Here is a 25,659-nt window from a genome sequence, read left to right as displayed (position 1 = left end):
CACTGCTCAGCTAACCTTGAGTTCCTCTTGGTTAGATGCAGGCCGTTCTATCTGCCCAGAGAGTTCACCTCCACTGTTGTGACTGCAGCCTATATCCCTCCTGATGCTAATGCCAAGCTTGCAATGAAAGAGCTGCATACTGCCATTAGCAAACAACAGACGCACAACCCCGAGGCAGCCTTCATTGTTGCGGGTGACTTCAATCACTCCAACCTGAAGACTGTACTCCCCAAATTCCACCAACATGTATCCTTCCCCACTAGAGTAGACAAGACACTGGACAAAGTCTACACCAACATGGCTGAAGCTTACAAAGCCATCCCCCTCCCCCACCTTGGTCAGTCTGATCACGTCTCATTGTTCCTGCTCCCTAAGTACTCCCCACTCATCAGACGGGTTAAACCAACTGTGAGGACAGTTAAAGTCTGGTCAGAGGAAGCGGACTTCACACTTCAGCAGTGTTTTGGAAACACTGACTGGAAGGCGTTTGCAGCCCAGGCCACCCTTGACTCTCACACGGACATTGATTCCTACACATCCTCTGTTCTGGACTTTATAAACTCCACCATCAATAGTGTCACCTCCCTCAAACGGGTGACCATATACCCGAATCAGAAGCCATGGATGAACAGCGAGGTCAGGCTACTGCTGAAAGCACGGGACACCGCTTTCAGGTCAGGCGATGCTCGAGCCTACAGTTCATCCAGGGCTAACCTGAAGAGGGGCATCAGGAAGGCCAAGCACTGCCATAAGCTCAGGATTGAGGAGCACTTCAACAACAACTCCGACCCCCGACGCATGTGGCAAGGCATCCAGGCCATCACGGACTACAGACCCTCCAACATCACCCCCACATCCAGCGACGCCTCCTTCCTTGAGGAGCTTAATCACTTCTATGGCCGCTTCGACAGGGACAATCTAGAGACAGCCATCAAGGCTGTGCTACCTGCCGATCACCAACCCCTCACACTCACCCCCTACGACGTGTACGTGGCACTGATTAGGACTAATGCACGTAAGGCTGCTGGCCCTGACGGCATCCCCGGGCATGTGCTCAGGGCCTGTGCTGCGCAGCTGACAGACGTCTGGACTGACATCTTCAACCTGTCACTTGCCCAAGCAGTTGTCCCCACTTGCCTTAAAACCACCTCCATCGTGCCAGTGCCAAAACACTCCACTGCGGCAAGCCTCAACGACTTCCGCCCAGTTGCACTTACCCCCATCATCACCAAGTGCTTCGAGAGGCTGGTCCTGGCACACCTCAAAAGCTGCCTACCCCCCACACTGGATCCCTATCAGTTTGCCTACCGCAAGAACAGGAGTACGGAGGATGCCATATCAACGGCACTTCACTCCGCCCTCTCCCACCTCGACAACAGAGACACTTACGTAAGAATGCTGTTCATCGATTACAGCTCAGCATTCAACACCATTATACCCTCTAAACTGATCACCAAACTCGGTAACCTGGGCATCGACCCCTCCCTCTGCAACTGGATACTGGACTTTCTAACCAACAGACCCCAGTCTGTGAGGTTAGACAAGCACACCTCTTCAACCCTCACCCTGAACACCGGCGTTCCACAGGGCTGTGTGCTGAGCCCCCTCCTCTACTCCCTCTTCACCTATGACTGCACACCTGTACATGGTACTAACACCATCATCAAGTATGCAGATGATACAACGGTGATTGGCCTCATCAGCAACAACGATGAGCTGGCCTACAGGGAGGAGGTCCAGCACTTAGCAGCATGGTGCGCTGACAACAACCTGGCCCTTAACTCCAAGAAGACCAAGGAGCTCATTGTAGACTTCAGGAAGTCCAGAGGCGGCACGCACACCCCCATCCACATTAACGGGACGGAGGTGGAACGTGTGTTTCTAGCTTCAGGTTCCTGGGAGTCAACATCTCCGATGACCTCTCTTGGACCCACAATACCTCTACTCTGATCAAGAAGGCTCATCAGCGTCTCTTCTTCCTGAGGAGACTGAAGAAGGTCCATCTGTCTCCTCAGATCCTGGTGAACTTCTACCGCTGCACCATCGAGAGCATCCTTACCAACTGCATCACAGTATGGTATGGCAACTGCTCTGTCTCCGACCGGAAGGCATTGCAGAGGGTGGTGAAAATTGCCCAACGCATCACCGGTTCCTCGCTCCCCTCCATTGAGTCTGTCCAAAGCAAGCGCTGTCTGCGGAGGGCGCTCAGCATCGCCAAGGACTGCTCTCACCCCAACCATGGACTGTTTACCCTCCTACTATCCGGGAGGCGCTACAGGTCTCTCCGTTGCCGAACCAGCAGGTCGAGGAACAGCTTCTTTCCGGCGGCTGTCACTCTACTCAACAACGTACCTCGGTGACTGCCAATCACCCACCCCCCCCCCCCCCCCCCCCCCCCCCCGGACACTTATTATTATTTATTCAAATCGTTTGCTATGTCGCTCTTCCAGGGAGATGCTAAATGCATTTTGTTGTCTCTGTACTGTACACTGACAATGACAATTAAAATTGAATGAATCTGAATCAGAATCTAAATGTGTATATTTTAATGCTAGGAGCATTGTAAGAAAGGTGGATGAACTTAGAGCCTGGATTGATACCTGGAAGTATGATGTTGTGGCGATCAGTGAAACATGGTTGCAGGAGGGCTGTGATTGGAAACTAAATATTCCAGGATTTTGTTGCTTCAGGTGTGATAGAATTGGAGGGGCAAGAGGTGGAGGTGTTGCATTGCTTATCAGGGAAGATATTACAGCAGTGCTTTGGCAGGATAGATTAGAGGACTCATCTAGGGAGGCTATTTGGGTGGAACTGAGAAATGGGAAAGGGGTAGCAACACTTATAGGGGTGTATTATAGACCGCCAAATGGGGAGCGAGGATTGGAAGAGCAAATATGTAAGGACATTGCAGATATTAGTAGTAAGTACAAGGTAGTGATTGTGGGAGATTTCAATTTTCCACACATAGATTGGGAAACACATTCCTGGATGGGTTGGAGTTTGTAAAATGTGTGCAGGATAGTTTTTTGCAGCAATACATAGAAGTACCTACTAGAGAAGGGGCAGTGCTGGACCTCCTGTTAGGAAATGAGACGGGTCAGGTGGCAGAGGTATGCGTTGGGGAACAGTTCGGGACCAGTGATCACAATACCATTAGTTTCAATATAATTATGGAGAGGGTCAGAACTGGACCTAGGGTTGAGATTTTTGATTGGAGAAAGGCTAACTTTGAGGAGTTGCGAAAGGATTTAAAAGGAGTAAACTGGGACAGTTTGTTTTATGGGAAATATGCGGAAGAGAAATGGAGGACATTTAAAGGTGAAATTTTAAGAGTACAGAATCTTTATGTCCCTGTTCGGTTGAAAGGAAATAGTAAAAATTGGAAAGAGCCATGGTTTTCAAGGGAAATAGGACACTTGGTTAGGAAAAAGAGAGAGATCTACAATAATTATAGGCAGCATGGAGTAAATGAGGTGCTTGAGGAGTAAAAAGAATGTAAAAAGAATCTTAAGAAAGAAATTAGAAAAGCTGATATGAGGTTGCTTTGACAAGTAAGGTGAAAGTAAATCCAAAGGGCTCTACAGCTATATTAATAGCAAAAGGATAACGAGGGATAAAATTGGTCCATTAGAGAGTCAGAGTGGACAGCTATCTGCAGAGCCAAAAGAGATGGGGGAGATATTGAACAATTTATTTTCTTCGGTATTCACCAAGGAGAAGGATATTGAATTATGTGAGGTAAGGGAAACAAGTAGAGTAGCTATTGAAACTATGAGATTCCAAGAAGAGGAAGCACTGACACCTTTGAGAAATATAAAAGTGGATAAGTCTCCAGGTCCGGGCAGGATATTCCCTAGGACATTGAGGGAAGTTAGTGTAGAAATAGCAGGGGCTATGACAGAAATATTTCAAATGTCATTAGAAAAGGGAATAGAGCCGGAGGATTGGCGTACTGCGCATGTTGTTCCATTGTTTAAAAAGGGGTCTAAGAGTAAACCTAGCAATTATAGACCTGTTAGTTTGACGTCAGCGGTGGGCAAATTAATGGAAAGGATACTTAGAGATAATATATATAAGCATCTGGATAAACAGGGTCTGATTAGGAACAGTCAACATGGATTTGTGCTTGGAAGGTCATGTTTAACTAATCTTCTTGAATTTTTTGAAGAGGTTACTAGGGAAATTGATGAGGGTAAAGCAGTGGATGTTGTATAGATGGACTTCAGTAAGGCCTTTGACAAGGTTCCTCACGGAAGGTTGGTTAAGAAGGTTCAATTGTTGGGTATTAATGGTGGAGTAGCAAGATGGATTCAACAGTGGCTGAATGGGAGATGCCAGAGAGTAATGGTGGATGGTTGTTTGTCAGGTTGGAAGCCAGTGACTAGTGGGGTGCCACAGGGATCTGTGTTGGGTCCAATGTTGTTTGTCATGTACATCAATGACCTGGATGATGGTGTGGTAAATTGGATTAGTAAGAATGCAGATGATACTAAGATAGGTGGGGTTGTGGATAATGAAGTAGATTTTCAAAGTCTACAGAGAGATTTATGCCAGTTGGGAGAGTGGGCTGAAAGATGGCAGATGGAGTTTAATGCTGATAAGTGTGAGGTGCTACATCTTGGCAGGACAAATCAAAATAGGACGTGCATGGCAAATGGTAGGGAATTGAAGAATGCAGGTCAACAGAGGGATCTGGGAATAACTGTGCACAGTTCCCTGAAAGTGGAATCTCATGTAGATAGGGTGGTAAAGAAAGCTTTTGGTGTGCTGGCCTTTATAAATCAGAGCATTGAGTATAGAAGTTGGGATGTAATGTTAAAATTGTACAAGGCATTGGTGAGGCCAATTCTGGAGTATGGTGTACAATTTTGGTTGCCTAATTATAAGAAGGATGTCAACAAAATAGAGAGAGTACAGACGAGATTTACTAGAATGTTGCCTGGGTTTCAGCAACTAAGTTACAGAGAAAGGTTGAACAAGTTAGGGCTTTATTCTTTGGAGCGTAGAAGGTTAAGGGGGGGACTTGATAGAGGTCTTTAAAATGATGAGAGGGATAGACAGAGTTGACGTGGATAAGCTTTTCCCATTGAGAGTAGGGAAGATTCAAACAAGAGGACATGACTTGAAGAATTAAGGGATAGAAGTTTAGGGGTAACATGAGGGGGAACTTCTTTACTCAGAGAGTGGTGGCTGTGTGGAATGAGCTTCTAGTGAAGGTGGTGGAGGCAGGTTCATTTTTATCATTTAAAAATAAATTGGATAGTTATATGGACGGGAAAGGAATGGAGGGTTATGGTCTGAACGCAGGTATATGGGACTAGGGGAGAATACGTGTTCGACACTGACTAGAAGTGTCGAGATGGCCTGTTTCCATGCTGTAATTGTTATATGGTTATATGGTTATATGGATAACCTTTCTGACACTGAAGATTGATTTTCTTTAAATTCTAAAGATACAGATACAGCAACAACAAGTCTTCAGCCCACTAAGTCCACACTGACCATCAACACAAATTCTATGTTATCCCACTTTCTTATCCACTCCCTACACATTAGGGGCAATTGGCAAAGGTGAACTAACCTACACACCTGCACATCTTTGGGATGGAGGAGTAAATCGGAGCTCATGGAGGTAACCCTCGCGGTCACAGAGAGAACATGTAAACTCCACATAGACAGTGCTCAAGGTCAGGTTGGACGGTGACACCGGGAGCCCGCGGGTCCCTGCTGGGAGACCGCTTTTCGGGGCTTCCGCAACGGCGGCTTCTCCCACCCGAGTTGCGGGGTTGAAAATTACCTGGCCCGGGGCCTTACATCATCGCCTGGCGCGGCCTTAAATGGCTGCGGGACTTGTTAGCGCCCGCCGGGGGCTCCAACACCAAGACCCAGAGCGCGGCCTTGCATCACCCGGCGCGACTTTAATGGCCGCGAGACACTTACCATCGCCCGCCGGGGGCTTTGACTGACATCGGGAGGAGAATGAGGAGTGCAGGGGAGAGATAAGACTTTGCCTTCCATCACAGTGAGGAGGAGATTCACTGTGATGGATGATTGTGTAAATTGTGTTGTGTCTTGGTTCTTTTTCGTGTGTGTATGACTGCAGAAACAACATTTCGTTTGAACCTCAATGAGGTTCAAATGACACAAATAAATTGTATTGTATTGTATTGTATTGTATTGAACCAAGGTCTCGGCGCTATAAGGGAGTAGCTCCACCAGTTGTGCCACTGTGGCACTCTCCTATTGCTTTAGAATTTAATTATTGCTGGAATTATAGAAAGTGATTTTTAGGAACATTCATTTTTTCTATTTTCTCTTTTTTAATAGTACAATTTTTCTTCAATTATGCAGTACATTATTTTACATTTTACATTAAATATGTTTATACCACCAATTTTAAACTATGGATGTTACTTCAGTTAACGGGTTGTATTCTAATAAGATGTCCTTTTATGATTGTCCAGTTTTAGAACATAGTCAATTCTAAATGATGATCGTCAGAATTTGACTTGTTTTGTGTTATTAAACTAGATTTATCACTCAAGTTTAGATTAGGTGCAATTTTCACGAAGCGGTTTACAAGAGTTTCTTGCAGCTATTTCCCCTGAGGGTGGATCATGTACTGGATAAAATTGCTTATAGGATGGTTCAAAATGAGAATGCACCGATTCTTGGACTAGGCATTAGTGATGGGCTCAAAGATAGACACAAAAAGCTGGAGCAACCCAGCGTTACAGGCAGCATCTCTGGAGAGAAGTAATGGGTTCAAGACCCTTCTTAAACCAGCATCTGCAGTTCCTTCACACATGTTAGTGGTGGGCTGTTGGTCAAGTTCTCTTTTGAGGTCCCAGAAAGTATTTTCAATGAACTAACTAAAAGCAATAACATGCAGTGAATTGTGATAAGTGATGTACCTTTAAACTGCATTCAAAATCCTCAATTTATTAGGTATTTATACTCAATCAGTCAGATGATTATTACAAAGAGATATCATTAAGTAAAATGTAAAAATGTGCTGCAGACTTATTAATGAGTAGCACATACTGCAAGAAGCAATCAATTCCTGAGCAATCGCCTGGTGTTTGCTCCTAAACCAAATAGCTTCTGGATCTAACCATAGATTGAATAACATAAGTTTTCCTTTAGTTTGCCATTCTAGGTTTGATTCAATTGATAGTTTAACAAACAGGATATAGTGAATATTATCCCCAGTAACCTGTGTTGGGGCCAAAAGTATATATAAATGACATAAATGATGGTTTAAACATCTTATCATCAAAGCCATTGCCACAAGGATGAGCAACACTTTAAATAGCTTTGATGGAAATACAAAATTACAAGGTATTAAACGATTGTTAATTGACAAATCTTTGGCAAATGAATTTCAAAATAGACTTGTGTCAGTCATGTTCTATGGACATGAGTAGGAGTAAACGGGTCCTTTTCACAATGGCAGGCAGTGACTAGTGGGGTACCCCAAGGCTCAGTACTGGGACCCCAGCTATTTACAATATATATTAATGATCTGGATGAGGGAATTGAAGGCAATATCTCCAAGTTTGCGGATGACACTAAGCTGGGGGGCAGTGTTAGCTGTGAGGAGGATGCTAGGAGACTGCAGGGTGACTTGGATAGGCTGGGTGAGTGGACAAATGTTTGGCAGATGCAGTATAATGTGGATAAATGTGAGGTTATCCATTTTGGTGGCAAAAACAGGAAAGCAGACTATTATCTAAATGGTGGCCGATTGGGAAAGGGGGAGATGCAGCGAGACCTGGGTGTAATGGTACACCAGTCATTGAAGGTAGGCATGCAGGTGCAGCAGGCAGTAAAGAAAGCGAATGGTATGTTAGCTTTCATTGCAAAAGGATTTGAGTATAGGAGCAGAGAGGGTTCTACTGCAGTTGTACAGGGTCTTGGTGAGACCACACCTGGAGTATTGCGTACAGTTTTGGTCTCCAAATCTGAGGAAGGACAAGATTATTGCCATAGAGGGAGTGCAGAGACGGTTCACCAGACTGATTCCTGGGATGTCAGGACTGTCTTATGAAGAAAGACTGGATAGACTTGGTTTATACTCTCTAGAATTTAGAAGATTGAGAGGGGATCTTATAGAAACTTACAAAATTCTTAAGGTGTTGGACAGGCTAGATGCAGGAAGATTGTTCCCGATGTTGGGGAAGTCCAGGACAAGGGGTCACAGCTTAAGGATAAGGGGGAAATCCTTTAAAACCGAGATGAGGAGAACTTTTTTCACACAGAGAGTGGTGAATCTCTGGAACTCTCTGCCACAGAGGGTAGTTGAGGCCAGTTCATTGGCTATATTTAAGAGGGAGTTAGATGTGGCCCTTGTGGCCAAGGGGATCAGAGGGTATGGAGAGAAGGCAGGTACGGGCTACTGAGTTGGATGATCAGCCATGATCATATTGAATGGCGGTGCAGGCTCGAAGGGCCGAATGTGGCTACCTTGTGGCTAAGGGCCTACTCCTGCACCTAATTTCTATGTTTCTATGACATCAAAAGAATTGAACTGATTATTTTCAAAATATTATAACAGCAGAGGTTCAATGATATTGTGTAGAAAGGCATAGAAAATAATGAAAAATGATAACCGAATGCTGATCTGAATGGGAGGGAGGAAGTTAATCTAGAAGTCTATGCAGATCCCATTTGAGCACACCTAGATTACTATGAGCAGTCCTGCATAGCACATTGCCCGTGAAAAGAGTGGAGTACACATTTACCTGGCAAACAGAATACACTGAAGGTAGACACAAAATGCTGGAGTAACTCAGTGGGTGAGGTTGCATCTCTGGAGAGAAGGAATGGGCGACATTTCCGGTCGAGACCCTTCTTCAGTCTGAAGAAGGGTCTCCACCCGAAACATCGCCCATTCCTTCTCTCCAGAGATGCTGCCTCACCCGCTAAGTTACTCCAGTATTTTGAGTCCACCTTCGATTTAAACCAGCATCTGCAGTTCTTTCTTACACATACAGAATACACTGGTATGGCACCAAGGGACACGTGGAGCATAAATGCATGCATTGTCCAGTTGGGCCAAATGACTAGTACAGTAAACCCTCATTATAACGGATCATAGGTGTTTTTTTATTGCTGATTGCCATTATAACTGAGTAAGGGTTTTTCCCCCATTGATATCACTGCCCGGGCGCCGGGTCAGAATCTTGGAACCCCGTGACTGGGAGCCCAGTGGAACCACCCTCACCACACGGAGCACAGCAAGCCAAAACGGTCGCCTGGCACCGCCTTGTTCAGTGCAGCTGGGGAACGACAATAACCACTGCCCCTGCTGCTGATTTCCGCATTCAGAGATTCAGAGCAAAATGGGAGGTCCGTGACATTGGGGGTGGCAATGTGGCGGGGTGAGAAACCCTGTCCCGTGCTAAACGAGACTCCCACGATCAAGTGTCTGCCTGGAGTTCAAGGTGAAAGGACATTGACCTTAAATGTCAACTCCATTTCTCCTTCCAATGACACAATCCTGTCTAACCAGCTGAGTGTATGAAGTTCTTTTTAAAGGCTAAATACTTATTTTAGTAACTGCAAGCTAAAAATACTAAAGGCTGTTTGTTATATGGTTCAATAGGGCATCACGACAGAAGTGTCGATCGAAGCAATTGCTTGTCAATTTCAATGACCTTCGCAGTGTAACTAGCAGCCGGTGTTCTTAAAGGGACAGTGGTGTTTGATTACTGTGGGGACACTCTCCGTACTCTATAACCAAAATCTGTTATATAGAGGTCCGTATTAAAACAACAGGTTTACTGTATCTAACTACCTTAAACACATTTGTACTGCTTGCCGTAATGGGTCCTTGTGACTGCAAATTTCACGTTCAAAACCATTACAAAATTGTAAGTTTTAAGCTAGGTGGCAGTGCATTCACTGGGGTTGGCAGAGATATCACATGTCAATGCCAGCAGATCAATTGTTTCCAGTGGTATGAGAATCAAAAGGTGCTGCTCTACAGAGGTCAATAGTCAAGTCAAGAGGGTTTAATTGTCATACGTACTGAAATAGTACAATTAAATTCTTACTTGCAGCAGCACAACAGGCTTGTTAACAGAACTCAACAGATAACATAATAAACAAATAAAAATATTCAATAAATAAAAAGCCCAATATAGTGCAAAACAAAACAACGCCCAAAGACCCTCGTGCAACTACAATTCATAGTTCGAAATTTAGTTGGAATTTGTAGTGTTCAATAGCTGATGTTTGTTGGGAAGAAGCTGCTCCTGAACATCCCAGTTTTCAGACTTCTTCACAATGGTGGGAGTGAAATGAGAGTGTGGCCAGGCTGCCTTTTTGAGGTATACTTCCTATAGGTACCATTAATGGAGGGGAGGTTGGTACCCATGGTGGATAGGGCAGTGTTCACCACATTTGATCTTTCATTTATGGGGTTTAAGTTGTTGAACCAGGCCATGATGCAATTAGTCAATAAGATTTCTACCACATACTGTACCTGTAGAAATTCGTCGACATACCAACTTTCCTCAATCTTCTAAGGAAGTGGAGGCATTGATGGGCTTTCTTTATGATTGCATCAATGTGCTGAGTCCAGGACAGCTCTTCAGAGATTCTATACCCAGGAATTTGAAGTTCTCGGCTCTCTTCATCACCAACCCGCTGACGAAGACAGCCTCGGCCTTCTAAAGTCACCAATCAGTTCTTTGGTTTTACCGTAATTGAGAACAAGATTGTTATTATGTCACCATTCAATCTGACGATCAATCTCCCTCCTATACTCTAACTCATCATTACCTGTAATTCGTCCAACAATGGTGGTGTTGTTGGTGACTTTAAAGATGGAGTTGGAATTGTGTTCAGTTACACAGTGATGGGTATAGAGTGAGTAGACCAGGGGACTGAGTACACAGCCTTGAGGTGCCCTTGTGCTGATGATTATCGAGCAGAAAGTGTTCTTGCCAGTTTGTAGCAAAATGAAATTACATTAAATTATTGCTACAATGTCAATCCTTGGAAAAAGAGTAGCGAGGGATATTGAGTTAAAGTACCACAGGTGATGAAAAGTCCTTAACTTCTCTCATATTTTTGATGAAGCCAGGATAAATTGGTGTTTGTCTTGGTGTTTTGGATTTGAATTGGTGTTGTTGGAGAATTTAAATACTATATTTTTGTCCATCAATAGAACACATGAAGGTGGTATGTAATAATGTATACACTGTAAAATTGCTCCTCCATTAATCTGCTAATGTCTCAAATTCACAGCAATTTCTTGCTGTATCAAAAAGGATTGTAATAATCGGAATGACTTTCTAAATTATCTCACAAAATGGAAGGCAAATTAACAATAATTGCACAATATTTCAGGTCAATATGGTTAATTTGCTTTGGTAAGTTGAAAGAAAAATTGTCCCCGAGTGTGTAAATTAGTGTACAGTATGGCTGGTTGATGTGAACTCGATGGAGCTGAAGGGTCTGTTTCCCAAAAATGGCCCAATGAAGTCAACCAAAGCTTTCCCACCAAGACTAAGGTATGGGGAATTGTGCACAAAACTATCTAATGACTGTGATGATGTTAGTTCCGTAATGTTTTTAACAAGTATTTACAAAGCTGCCAACTCTCACGCATTGAGCGTGCAAATCATGCATTTTGCCCATTTCTCACGCTCTCATGCTGATCACAGAATCTCTCACGCTCTGTCGTGAGAAATTCTGTGATCAACGCGAATTTCAAATCTGATATCAACTGCATGGGCCGCGGGTGTTGGCGAGCCGGGGCGGAGGGAGGGATGGAAGCAGAAGCAGCAGCGGGGTCAGATGCAGACGGGGAGCTGGGGCTGGCGAGTGTTTGCTTGGCTGGCGAGTCGCTCGCTGCAACTCCGGAAATAGAGAGGCCTGGGCTGTCGGAGGCGTCGGAAGCTTTGCGCCGCTGCGTGAGTGTCTCTGTGCCGAATTCACCCTGGTGACCGGCATGGACCAGGCTGCGGCTCGGTGCATCCTGGAGGACAACCAGTGGCTGCTGGAAGTAGATACCAAGCACTGGGTAGAAGCGGCGGAAGATAATGGTCTTCAAATGGGGGTTGTTGGAGAAAGCATCCTGCTTGCCTCAGTCGCTACGCTCCCTCCGGCTTGGTCTCTCGCAATTTCTCACTCCCAACTCTCACCCAATGTTGGTAGCTCTGTATTTAGTACATCCACCCCTGGATTTGTGCAGGGGCCGAATAATGACTGCAGACTCACTAAACCTTGCATTGTTCATTCCATACCATCAACACCAGTACTGAAAGGTTTCCTCTTCACATTAATAATTTTTGGACTAAATGCTGGTGCTGGATAATCGAGTGGTGGCGCTATCGAGTGTGGCAGCCTCGCCAGCACGGTCTGTCCTTTCATCCTTTTTGTTATTTTTAGTCTGTCTAACAGTTTGTTTTTGGAGGTCTTTTAGTCTTGTTTATGTGGGGGTGGGGGTGGGTGGGAAAGGGGGAAACCATTTTTCTCAGTCACTACCTGGTCGAGAATGCGTCTTTTCTCCAAGCCGCATCTTCGCCCCCTCCTCGAGGCCTACCAGCTGCATTGGCGCGGCCTTTCCTTCCGGAGACCGGCCAGGGCTTCAGTGGCGGTGCAGCACTGAATTCCATCGCGGAGCGGGCAATGCCTTACCGGGTTCGCCGTGTGGAGCTCCGGAGGTCCTGCTGACTAACACCGTGGAGCTGTGGTCTGTGGCGCTACCAGCTGTGGGCGATGCTGACTATAACATCACGGAGCCCTGGGATCTTTCGCCAAGGATCACCAGTGTTGGAGCTCTGCCCAACTTGGCCTATGGACTTCGGAAACCGCCGTCTCTGGTAGGAAGCGGCCGATTTGGAAACTCCAATCCGGTGAGAGTGTTCTTCCGTTCCGGCGTCGGAGTTTCATCATCGCGGCGAGAGGGCCCTGAAACATCGGGCTGCCGTTGTGGTGACTGCGGAGGCCTCAATAGGCCCCGACCACGGGTGAACATGAGGAAGATGACTGTTGCCTTCCCTCACAGTGGGAAACGTTGATTCTGCTGTGGGGGATGTTTTATGTTTTATGTTAAATTCTGTAGTGTTGTGTTTATCTTATTTGTATGCTGCATGTTAACTCAACTTTCACTGCACCAATTGGTGTCTGTGACAATAAATAAAGTGCTTTGTAAATGTTTGAATTTCCCCAGGATATCAGAATCCAAGTTCATAGTGTGTTTAATTTTTGTTTAGTTTAGAGATACCGCGCGGAAACTGGCTCATCAACCCACTGAGTGCGCACGCACAGACCAGATATCCCCGTACATTAACACTACCCTACACACACTAGGGACAATTTTATATTTACACCAAGCCAATTAACCTGCAAACTTGTATGTCTTTGGAGTGAGGGGGGGAAACTGAAGGTCTTGGCAAAAACCCATGCAGGTCACGGGGAGAATGTACAAACTCCGTACAGATAAGCACCCTTAGTCAGGATCGAACCCGGGTCTATGGCACTCGACCACTACGCGACTGTGCTGCCCCCAAAGAGAAAAACTGTTTTTATCTCTTTTTTTTTATCTTGATCCAAAAGGTGGCACAAATCAAAACAATTCGTATCTATATTTGTGACCTATGAATATTGAAAAAAATTGGCATTCCAAGTACAGATTTTACTTCAGGCTTAAAAGTACCATGCCAAAAATTTAACATGACATTACACCGTCTATATTTTGGATGTGAGTATTAATTCTTGCAAAGAACTGGCATCAACTCAAAGAGATGAAAAGCCGCTGTGGGTGGTATTACCATTCTATGATTTCATGAGGTTAACATCTCTGTTAATATAATAGACAGGGAATGCAATAAAAGATAAAAATAACTGCTATAATCAGCAAGAGCAATTTCAAGTCTACCTTTAAAAATCACTTGCCAGGCTTTGCTCTGCCCCCAACTCTCTCCCAATTTACTCCCCATTAATACAATCAGTCTGAAGAAGAGCCATAATCCAAAACATCAACTATCCATGTCCTCCAGAAATGCTGCCTGACCCGCTGAGTTATTCCAGCATTAGTGTATTTTTTTTAAATATATTACCGACACAATCATTCATCTTAGATTCATCTTAGTCAGAACAAGTACCAAAAGTTTAAAAGGAAACAATCTGCAGTTTCAGAAGGAAACCAGCTCATACTTTCTGGCATTAATAACCAAAAGACTGGATTTAGGGACTTACAAGTCGCCCCTTAGATACAGAAGATTAAAAATAATCCAACAACTCTTCCTTTTGCTCCAGTTACAATTCAATTCCATGCCATTTTTGTTTCAGGAAAGCCTATTTTGAAGAGATTCTACTTCTCCCTTTTCCAACGCCAATGGTTTATGTTTCCCTTCTTGTCTGCATTAATGTGTTGATCAAAACTCATTTGTAGTCACATATCTTTAGTTAACAACTGCCTCCAGCTCCACATTTTCCACATTCATTCAAGTTCTATGCATCGGCACATACACATGCTCTTGACCTCTCCCTTTAAAAGTACTGACTTGTTCTATATCAATGCTATCCTTGTTTGCAATTCCACCATCTCCTTCGTCAGATTCAGTAATATGACAACAAAAAATGCCTTCCTTTAGGACATCAAAGATCGTGTATTTCACCAGTTATTGATTTCAAATATTCTTCAGAACCCTTCGCCCTTTCTGCTTTCTGCTGAATCCATCTCTAGTCCCAGTCTCTTTTTTTAGTCTATTTTTTATCATTCTGGATAAAAAATGTTGGGCCTTTTTTAAGAAGGGCCTGAAAGGACAATCAAGGGAATGGCAAGCGAGTTAACGGAGAGGATTCTAAGAGACAGGATCCACATGTATTTGGAAAGACAGGGTCCTCCATTGCTCTCCCCCACTTCCTCACAGGTCCCCCCATGCCGGATCCTCCATTGTTCCTCCCCTGGCGGCGTCGTCCTCACTCCCACGTGTCCGTCCTCATCTGTTAGGTCGGCCTCTCCAGATGCCTTCGATCCCGACTACAGGTATGAGGTGTTGCATTTTGGGACGTCGAACAAGGACAGGACCTACTCAGTAAATGGTAGGCCTCTAGGGCAGAGGGATCTAGGAGTACACGTGCATGGTTCCATAAAGGTTGAGTCACAGGTAGATAAGTTGGTCAAAAAGCATTTTGGCACTTTGGCCTTCATCGGTCAGAGTATTGAGTATAAAAGTTGGGAGGTCATGTTGCAGTTGTATAAGACGTTGGTGAGACCACATTTAGAATATTGTGTTCACTTCTGGGCACTATGTTATAGGAAAGATATTGACAAGCTTGAAAAGGTTCAGTAAAGATTTATGAGGATGTTGCCAGGACTAGAGGGTCTGAGCTATAGGGAGTGGTTGAGTAGGCTGGGTCTATTCCATGGAGCGCAGGAGGATGAGGGGAGATCTTATATACAAAATCATGAGGGGAATAGATCGGGTAGATGCACAGAGTATTTTACCCAGAGTAGGGAAATCGAGGACCAGAGGACATGGGTTCAAGGAGAAGGGGAAAAGATTTAAAAGGAATCCGAGAGGTAACTTTTTTCACACAGAGGGTGGTGGGCGTATGGAACAACCTGCCAGAGGAGGTATTTGAGGCTGGGACTATCCCATTGTTTAAGAAACAGTTGGACAGGTACATGGATAGGACAGGTTTGGAGGGTTATGGACCAAGCGCAAGCTAGTGGGACTAGGGTAGCTGGTACATTGTTGGCCGGAGTGGGCGTGTTGGGCCGAAAGGCCTGTTTCCACATTGTATTAAACTATGACTATGACTCTATCTATGACTCTAGGTGCTGTCTGTACGTAGTTTGTACGTTCATCCTGTGACCTGCCTGGGTTTTCTCCGGGTGCTCTGGTTTCCTCCCACATTCCAAAGACTTACAGGTTTGTAGCTTGGCTTGGTATAAATGTAAAATTGTCCCTAGTGTGTGGAGGATAGTGTTAATGTGCGGGATTGCTGGTCGGTGTGGACTCGGTGGGCCAAAAGGCTCTCTAAACTAAAATGTAATGGCCAATGCGCCAGGTCTAGGGCATCAATGTTTTCCTTGTTCCGTTCCAGCAGCAAAGTCACAAGATCTCACAATATATGGAATTCCTATTGTAACTTCATCCACTCCTGTGTGAACAGCTACATTTGGCAGGCAGGCAACAGACCACCACGAGGATTTTGACCCCTGACTAGACATGACCTCTTATCAGGCTTTTCCAGCATAAGCTGGTTCAAGTTACAGAGGTGACGTGTCATGGATTTTAACATTAGTCACTGAAAAAAATAAAGCATCTTACACACAAAAAATATATTTCAAATTTTTTTTTTGAAAAGGGTGGAAACATCCATCATCATATTTCTTGGTTTGCTTATGGCACACGGTTCATACATCTGGCTTACAAAGGCTTTTAGTACATTCAAGTAACAGTTGAATGGTCAGAAACAAAAGCCCCCACAATGATCGCACTGAAATAAGCGGAGCAATGTCTGTCGATTCCACTCAGACTCCGTGTGCTCAAGTTTAGTATAACCCGGATTACTTAATTCCTGCATTTGTAAAGTTAGCTCAGCTCCCTCTATTTCATTTAGCAGTAAAGGAAGGAGTACTTCAAGACATGAGACAAGAGACAAGAGACAAGAGACATTTATTGTCACATGTACCAATTGGTACAGTGAAATGTGTGGTCACCATATAGCCATACGAATAAAAAAAGAGCACAGAACACGATAGTCTTTAACATAGACATCCCCACACAGCGGAATCAAAGCTTCCTACTGTGAGGGAAGGCACCATAGTTCAGTTATCCTCCTCTATTGTCCTCTGTCGTTCACCTGTAGTCGGGGGGCTTCCGAACCCCTCGCTGTCGCCGCTGCGGATGGCCCGATGTTCAGGCCTGCTCGCCAGATGATGGAATGCCGACGTTGGAACGGGAGAACATTCTCAGAGGCTTGGACTTCTGAATAGGTCACTTCTTACCGTAGACCGTGGCTCCCGAAGTCCACAGGCCGGGATGGGTGGAGATTCACGCTGGCGGCCCTCGGCAAAAGATCCCAGGGCTCCGCGATGAAGCCAGCACCATCCGCGCTGGAAGCTCTGCAAACCACAGTTCCGCGATGTTGAAGCAGCAGGCCCAACACTCCGGAGCTTCAAACAGCGATCCAGGTCCACGGTGAATCCAGTGCTGCGCCGCTGCTGAAGCTTTGTTCCGGCACTCGGCAGGAAAGGCCGGGCCAATCCAGTTGGTAGGCCGCGAGGAGGGGGAGCGAAGATGCGACTTGGAGAATAGTCGCATCCTTGCCAAGAAGTGACGGAGAAACAGTTTCCCCCTTACCCTACCACCCTCCCCCACAGAGAAATACTAAAAAAATCCTCCACAATGTACTTTTAAACAAACTTAAAAAAAAAAGATAGAAAAACAGACTGTAGGCAGAGGCAGCCATCATACGGCACCCCTAGTGGTAAAAGAAAAAGTGCAGTTCCAGGAATTAGTGCAATACAATTTCAACAGTTTGTGTGCAATACAGGATACTTTCACCAAAATCAAGTATTTAATGGTTTGGTAAAATCAAAAAAGATTAGCAAAATTTTTAAAGCTATTTGACATTTAATTTAGTGTAATAGACCAAATATAATTGTGCTGAAACATGCTGAAAGCAATCCACTGAGATAAAATTCCATATGCCCACCATGCTCTGTGTGAAAAGGTTATCCCTCAGCTTCCTATCAAATCTTTAGCCTCTACCTTAAACTATGTCCCCTAATTCTTGACTACCCTACCACAGGCATTAACCATGTTTCTTCCCCTCATTATTGTATACACTTCTGTCCGCATTCGAATGAATAAAATCCTAGCCTGTCTAAACTCTATCTAGGCACTCATGCATTCGAGCTAAGTTATTGCAGTAACTCTCAATACTCAATGTCCATCCCAATCCTGCATGTGTGCATTGTGTACTCAAACCCACTCAAAAACATCTCATTTAGTCACTATTTTAAATTAAATGAGAATTACATAATGCTAGTAGAGGTATAGAGTTTGGGACTTTCAATATTAAGTGGGCTGCAAGTGAAGGGGGAAACAACACTCCAAGAATTGGTATACTCCAAGATAGGAAACTTAGAAATAAATGTCATATCTTTCCACAGTTGCTATATGGCAAAAAGCCCAACTCAGTGCTTAATACCAACTATGAATACCAATCGAAGATAGACACAAAATGCTAGAGTAACTCTGCGGAACAGGCAGCATCTCTGGAGAAAAGGAATGGGTGACATTTCGGGTCAAGACCCTTCTTCAGACTAATGTCAGGGGAATGGGTGGGACAGAGATAGAATGTAGTGGGAGACAGAAAATCTGGTGGGAGAACAGGGATGGGGGAGGGGAAGGGAGGGAAAGCAAGGGGTATTTGAAGTTAGAGAAGTCAATGTAAGCTACCCAAGCGAAATATGAAGTGCTGTTCCTCCAATTTGCGCTGGACCTCACTCTGACAATGGAGGAGGCCCAGGACAGAAAGGTCAGACTGGAAATGGGAGGGGGATTTGAAGTGTTGAGCAACCGGGTGATCAGTTAGGTTAAGGCGGATTGAGTGGAGGTGTTCAGCGAAAGGATCGCAGAGCCTGGCGAGACAAAGCGTAGGGTCGGCAATCGTTGCGCTGAACACCGCCGCTTGGGTATCTTACACCTCAACGGTATGAACATTGACTTAACTAACTTCAAATAGCCCTTGCTTTCCCTCTCTCTCCACCCCCACCCCTTCCCAGTTCTCCCACCAGTCTTATTGTCTCAGACTACATTCTATCTCTGCCCCGCCCACACATTTGACATCAGTCTGAGAAAGGGTCTCGACCCATTACGTCTCCCCAAAGATGCTGCCTGTCCCACTGAGTTACTCCAGCATTTTGTGTCTATCTTCGATTTAAACCAGTATCAGCAGTTCTTTCCTTCACATGAATACCAATCAATTAATTTTGGCAGAAATAATGTGTTCACTCTCTGCCCAGCAGCACCACTGAGTTGACTTTGAGATTGTTTCGAGGATTAATTTTCACTAATGTCCTTGAGGGATTTTAAATCTGTCACAATGTATAGTAAAAATATATTTAATATGTTCTATAATTCTGAAGGAGGCAGTTGTTGTCATCTTTTATAACTGGACTAAAGTTCTGATTCCTAAATCTATTATGTGATATCATAAATATTATTTAGTTTGGAAGAGTTCAATTAATTGACCTTGTAAGACTTTTGTCTTTTTTTAATCCTGTATATTATATTGCAAATTGCATTAACAATAAATGGAATGAAGGTATTGCCTGTGAAGTTGAAATCCAGGTTTTTGTGGGACGTGGATTTGATGCTGGCCTGTGACATGACATCCCACATACCAATGAAACGAGAATGATGTGGGACTAGTTGGAGTCTGGGAGCTTGACAGGATCACTGAGTCCCTAGTAAGTGGTGAGGGTCCCGAGGAGGTGTACAAAAATGCTCTCAGAGCCTAACACATGAGGAATATTTGAAGGTTCTGTGTACCCCCCCCCCCCCCCCCCCCCCCCCCCCCCCCCCCCCGGACACTCACTCCTCCCACAGGAAAAAAGAAGTCTATGACTGTATGCATGTAAATAGAGCGGTGTCCCGTGCTTTCAGCAGTAGCCTGACCTCGCTGTTCATCCATGGCTTCTGATTCGGGAATATGATCACCCGTTTGAGGGAGGTGATACTATTGATGGTGGAGTTTATAAAGTCCAGAACAGAGGATGTGTAGGAATCAATGTCCGTGTGGGAGTCAAGGGTGGCCTGGGCTGCAAACGCCTTCCAGTCAGTGTTTCCAAAACACTGCTGAAGTGTGGAGTCCGCTTCCTCTGACCAGACTTTAACTGTCCTCACAGTTGGTTTAACCCGTCTGATGAGTGGGGAGTACTTAGGGAGTAGGAACAATGAAAGGTGATCAGACTGACCAAGGTGGGGGAGGGGGACGGCTTTGTAAGCTTCAGCCATGTTAGTGTAGACTTTGTCCAGTGTCTTGTCTACTCTAGTGGGGAAGGAGACATGTTGGTGGAATTTGGGGAGTACAGTCTTCAGGTTGGAGTGATTGAAGTCACCCGCAACAATGAGGCTGCCTCGGGGTTGTGCGTCTGTTGATTGCTAATGGCAAACAACAGACGTACAACAGACGCACCCTCTTTTGCGAGAGGGTGTGGATCTGTGAAATTCATTACCACAGACGACTGGAGGACATTGGATATTTTAAAAGCAGAGATTGATGGCTTCTTGGCTTAGTAAGTGTCAAAGTTAACAGAGAGAAGGCAGGAGAATGAGATTGAGATAGATCAGCCACGATTGAATAGCAGAGCAGCCTAGATGGGCCTAATGGCCTAGTTCTGTTCCTATTTCTTATTATCTTATGAAAACAATAAAAAAGATTTGGACCTCATAAATATTTCAACAAAGTCTACTTTCTGAAGGTCACCAGAAATAGACAAACAAATAATTCTATCGTCATGGTCAAACAGATGGATACGGTACCTTCATTCCAAATCATCCACGATGCTCCTACTAAGCTAGACCCATTTTCAAGTGATTGGCCCATATCCCTCTAAACCTTCCCTGTCCAAATGTCTTTTACATGTTGTTATTGTAACTGCCTCAACTACTTCCATTGGCAGTTCCTTTCATATATCCACCACCTTCTGTGTGGAAATAATTGCCCCTCTGGTTCCTTTTCAATCTTTCCCTTCTCACTTTAACCCTAAACCCTCTAGTTCTTGATTCCCACTACCCTGGGAAAAATTACAGTGTATTCACCTATCTATTCCCCTCTTTTAGATCACTTGGCAGTCTCCTGAACTCCAAGGAATAGTTCTAGCCTGCCCAATCTCTCCCTATAGATCAGGCCCTCAAGTCCTAGTAACATCGACATAAATCTTCTCTGCACCCTTTCCAATTTATGGCATTGTTCCCATAGCAGGAAGACCATAATTTAACAGAATACTCCAAATGCAGCCTCATCAACGTCTTGTACAACTGATACGTAACATCACAACTTCTATACTCAATTCCCTGACTGATGAAGGCCAGCTTGCTAAAAGCCTTCTTCATCACCTGGTCTACCTGTGAGGCCACTCCCTGGGAACTATGTACTTGTACTCCTAATCCTTCTGCTCTTCAACACTCCCCAGGCACCAGCCATTTAGTGAAGGTCCTGGCCTGGTTCGACGTCCCAAAACGCAATACCTCACAATGATCTGAATTATATTCCATTTGCCATTCCTCAGCCCACTTGCCCAGCTGATCAAGATCCCACTGTAATTCTTGATAACCACCTTCAGAATCTACCACACCATTTATTTTAGTGTCATCTGCAAACACACTCAATTGTGCCTGCACATTCTTAGTCATGTTGCCTATTTCTTTTTTTACTAACAATAAAATAATTCACACTTCAGTGTCGCTGGGTAAACACAAGACAGCTTGTATAAACATTCATTCTACATCTCAAAGCTTTATCCCCAGAGAACAAGTCTATTCAAAACAATGCATTTTCTACAGTTTGTGCTGTCATCGTAAGATTTGGTTCCAATGCAGAATTACAAGATTACACTAAATAATCACTTTTTCTCTCCCTTGAGTAAAACACTATAATGGCCATTTCTAGGTCATTGCATCTTGAACTGAAATTCATCTGGGCACCTCTGGATATGAGTCTCCCGCAAAGGATGATGTAATTGTCCATATGATGTTCCTTTCGGAGCACTGTGGGGGAACTTGGATGCAGTTGTACATGATACATGGCCTATGGTGAAAGGATTTGTTTTGCCTGCAGTACATCTCATAACTGGCATGCAGCAACCACAGAAAGATATTCACCAATCAATGCCACCCATCACCAAATGGAAAGTTGCAATTGTCACAAAGCTAAAAACAAGACATAATTGAAGTTATTCAACTCTCTTTAAACAGAGGTAGTCAGTTATCTCCCTTATGAGATCAGCATTGGGCCGAAGGGCCTGTTTCCATGCTGTATGACTATATTAAATAGTTGACTACAAACTGCAAAATGCTCCAATATCCTTAGATCCCATCTTGAAGGAACTGAATGCATAAATGTCCATGGCTCTGTGACCATGCCAGTGATAAGGTCCCTATTCTGCTGAGGTTGGAACTGTGGCAGGTTTTAATAAAGACATAATGCGTACTCTGTTCCTCACCAAGGTGCTATGAACACTCTGGATGGATTAACATCCTACTGAGCCCTTCTCCTCCTCCACCTATCCCACCTGGTGCACCTATTCCTTGTCACTGCACAATCCAAACAGAAAACCAACAAGTGTATATGGGAGAAAATTATTTCCACACAAGTCCTGATGTCAATAAGCAGTGGATCGATATAAAATTCAACATCTTTTAAAAAATCAAGGATCAAGCATCCTAAGATTTCTGGCCAATTTACCAGCGTCAACCAGCCAATAATCTGAAAGCAATTAATAGTTACACTAATTGCATGTCTTCCCTCATGCTCAACCCATCATTTTTTAGTTTTAGTTTTAGAGATATAGCATGGAAACAGGGCCTGCGGCCCACTGGGTCCACGCCAACCATTAATAGTCCGTACACTATTATTCAATGTTATCCCACTTTTGCATACTACACACTGGGGACAATTTACAGAGGCCAATTAATACAAATCTGTGTGTCTTCGGAATATGGAAGGAACCGAAGCACCCGGAGAAAACAGACGGTCTCAGGGAGAATGCGCAAACTCCGCCCAGACAACACTCGTAGTCAGGATGGAACCCGAGTCTCTGGCGCTGCGCCACTACATTCAGCTGTTCTTTTTTTAATAACTGCTTGATCTGCCATGAAATCGGCATTTGCATACTGATTGATATCATGATCAGGCATTTCTGTAAAATGCCACCAGCTCTTTTTTACTGCATATACAGCAGCACCTTAACCAATATGTGGCCAGCAGGAACTCTGGCACCAATGTGCATTGTTCATTAGTTGCTTTGTTGGAACACATTTGGTGCCCACATCACACCCACCCCCATAAAACGCTGAACTGAACTAAACCTTATTTTAATTCATTGAGGAACTTAAAGAATTCTCGATTATGTGAAACAATAAATATACAGAGGCCAATTAATATAGGATGTTATATAAAAGAAAACTTACCTGCATCTCCTTACAGAAAGTAGCTGTGGGACCAAACAGAATCTGACACTGTTCATCTGCTGTGTAGATCATCCCTGGCAACTTGGATGACAGCATCACTGAGTTGAGGCTCTGAGGATCTGTGTGCAGTAAACAATTACTGACCTTTGACCTGCCAATACACGTAAATTCATAAGTTATAACAAAAAGATGCTGTGCATTTTGTTATGTTTCAGTTGTTTTGAAATAAGAAGGAAATTTGCAGCAATAGTGATATGGCTTAGACTCCACGATTTTATAACTCTTGGCTTAAACAACATCTTACATATGAAAGTAGCGTAGACATACATTCCCCTATCCTGGGCTCCTATAAGGCAGCTGACATGAAGGGAGCTTGTTTCGGAAAACTGACTTTCACAGTTTTCAACAGATCAATATTCCTCAAGATCAGGTCCCTTTCCGATGGCCAAGATTTATGAACAATTGCAGGACAAACTTAAATGAACATCACTTAATCTTTAGTTTCGTTTTTTAATTTAGTTTAGAGATACATTGCGGAAACAGGCCCACTGAGTCCGCACCTACCAATGATCACCACACATAAACACTATCCTACAAACCTGTACGTCTTTAGAGTGGGGGAGGAAATCAAAGTTCTCTGAGAAAACCCATGCAAGCCATGGGGAGAACGAATATGCTCCGAACAGACAAGCACCCGTGGCCAGGATCGAACACTGGTCTCTGGCACTGAAAGCGCTGTAAGGCAGCAACTCTACTGCTGTGCCACCCACTCAGTAGAATAACTTAAACATTTGAATACTATGTTTATTTTGGAAAGGGCAGAGAATAATTGATCTATTGTGATTGTGACATGATGTTTTAGGAACAGAAAACATTTCATTATACTTAATTGCAGGTATTATCGCAACGTTTAAGCAGGTATTATCACAAGGCAGATATATGGATAGGATAGGTTTAGAGGGATATGGGCCAAATGCAGGCAGTTGGGTCGAGTGTAGATGGGACTTGTTGGTCGGCGTGGGCAAGTTTGGCCAAAGGGCGGGTTTCCATGCTGTATGACTCGAGTACACCTGACCTTAAATCCTACTGACCTGTCCTTCTCATATTGTTCAATTCCATCTCGCATATTTCATTCCTTCTTTGGTGTATTTTGAACTACCTCCTTTAATCGCCACTTTTGTAACTTATTCAATACATCTCTTAATCTCTTTTAAAAGCAATCTCTCAATTTGTCTTTCAATCCTAGTTTGCCTTTTTTTTTTAAACAGAATGTTGTATCTTTTGCCAAAGTAAATAATTTGCATATCCAAGCTATCTCAATTCCTTTCATCATATTTAGTTTAGTTTAGATATACAGCATGGAAACAGGCCCCTCAGCCAATTTAGTCCATGCTGACCGTGATTACACATTCACACAAGTTCTATCCTACACACTAGCAACCATTTACTGAAGTCAATAAACGTCTAAACCTGCACATTTTTGGAATGTGGGAGTAAACTGGAGCAGTCGGGGAAAACCCACGCGGTCACAGGGAGAATATAGAGACAGCACCAGAATCGAACTCGGAGTTTCTGGCGCTGCAGGGCATCAACTCTATCGGTGCACCACTGTGCAGCTTTTGAGCCACTGTACAGCCATATTGAGAATATGGACATATTTTCATCATACTTTTATACTCGATTGCACTGGAAAGCAGCCAATTCTCACCACGAACCTCAATCTAATTTATGCAGTATATTTCACCTGCAACTCTTTATATAATGCCACTTCAACGTGGTATTAAAGCACATCTTTAAGTAAAATAAGACTTTACAAACATAATTTCTGCAACCTAGTTCTTGCAGCTTGTCACAGCTGACATTTCTCATTAGATCTCTAATGGCAAACTAATACCCCCCCCCCCCACCCCAAGAATATAGAAGAGGTGTCAGGTCCTTGCCAGCAAATTGGAAGAGGATGTAAAATAACATCTCTGATTCAAGCTATTCTGGCCTTCAAGCTAAAGAGAAGTTACAAAAGCAATTTCAGATACAGGAAAATGATGCACTAAAAAGATATGAGCTCCTATAATGGAAAACTATTTTTACTTTCATTCTGAATCTTTCATTAATATTAACTTACCAATTGTCAAATTAATACACTAATAAAGCTTTATTTGGTGAAATTCGTATTTTTTATTGTTTTTTATTATGATAGTTAATAATTAAACTTCCATTGTATTTATGAAATAAAGATCGCTTTGTCATGAATTTAACCCATAGTTAGTTTTACGTACATTTTGCTCTCCTTCACAGAATTGGTTTTCACCTATAATATATTTGTTATTGCCTTTGTATCTTGGTAGTGAAACATGCATTTATAGTTTTCCTTGCGTCACTAATAAGGCACAAGAGATTGTTGCTCAATACAAAAGTTTATGTTTCATGTGCGATGCTCCGGTATTCCCTGGGAAACGTCTTCTCATTTTGCACTGTACAACTGTTG

The 25,659-nt window shown here is 43.8% G+C and overlaps 1 protein-coding gene across 1 annotated transcript in view; it reads right to left on the bottom strand.

The window, feature by feature from the left end:
- LOC129695676 (A disintegrin and metalloproteinase with thrombospondin motifs 19-like) overlaps positions 1-25,659 on the bottom strand; it is a 392,435-nt gene that overhangs the window by 161,840 nt on the left and 204,936 nt on the right. The window contains exon 10 of the mRNA XM_055632842.1: positions 23,175-23,325. Within this exon, the coding sequence (XP_055488817.1) occupies positions 23,175-23,325 (151 nt within the window). The remainder of the gene's footprint in view (positions 1-23,174; positions 23,326-25,659) is intronic.

The sequence above is a fragment of the Leucoraja erinacea genome, chromosome 3 (assembly GCF_028641065.1).
Source record: "Leucoraja erinacea ecotype New England chromosome 3, Leri_hhj_1, whole genome shotgun sequence".
Taxonomy (NCBI): domain Eukaryota; kingdom Metazoa; phylum Chordata; class Chondrichthyes; order Rajiformes; family Rajidae; genus Leucoraja; species Leucoraja erinaceus.
Note: the sequence above shows the minus strand (reverse complement) of the source record. Positions and strands in the feature narration are given on the sequence as shown.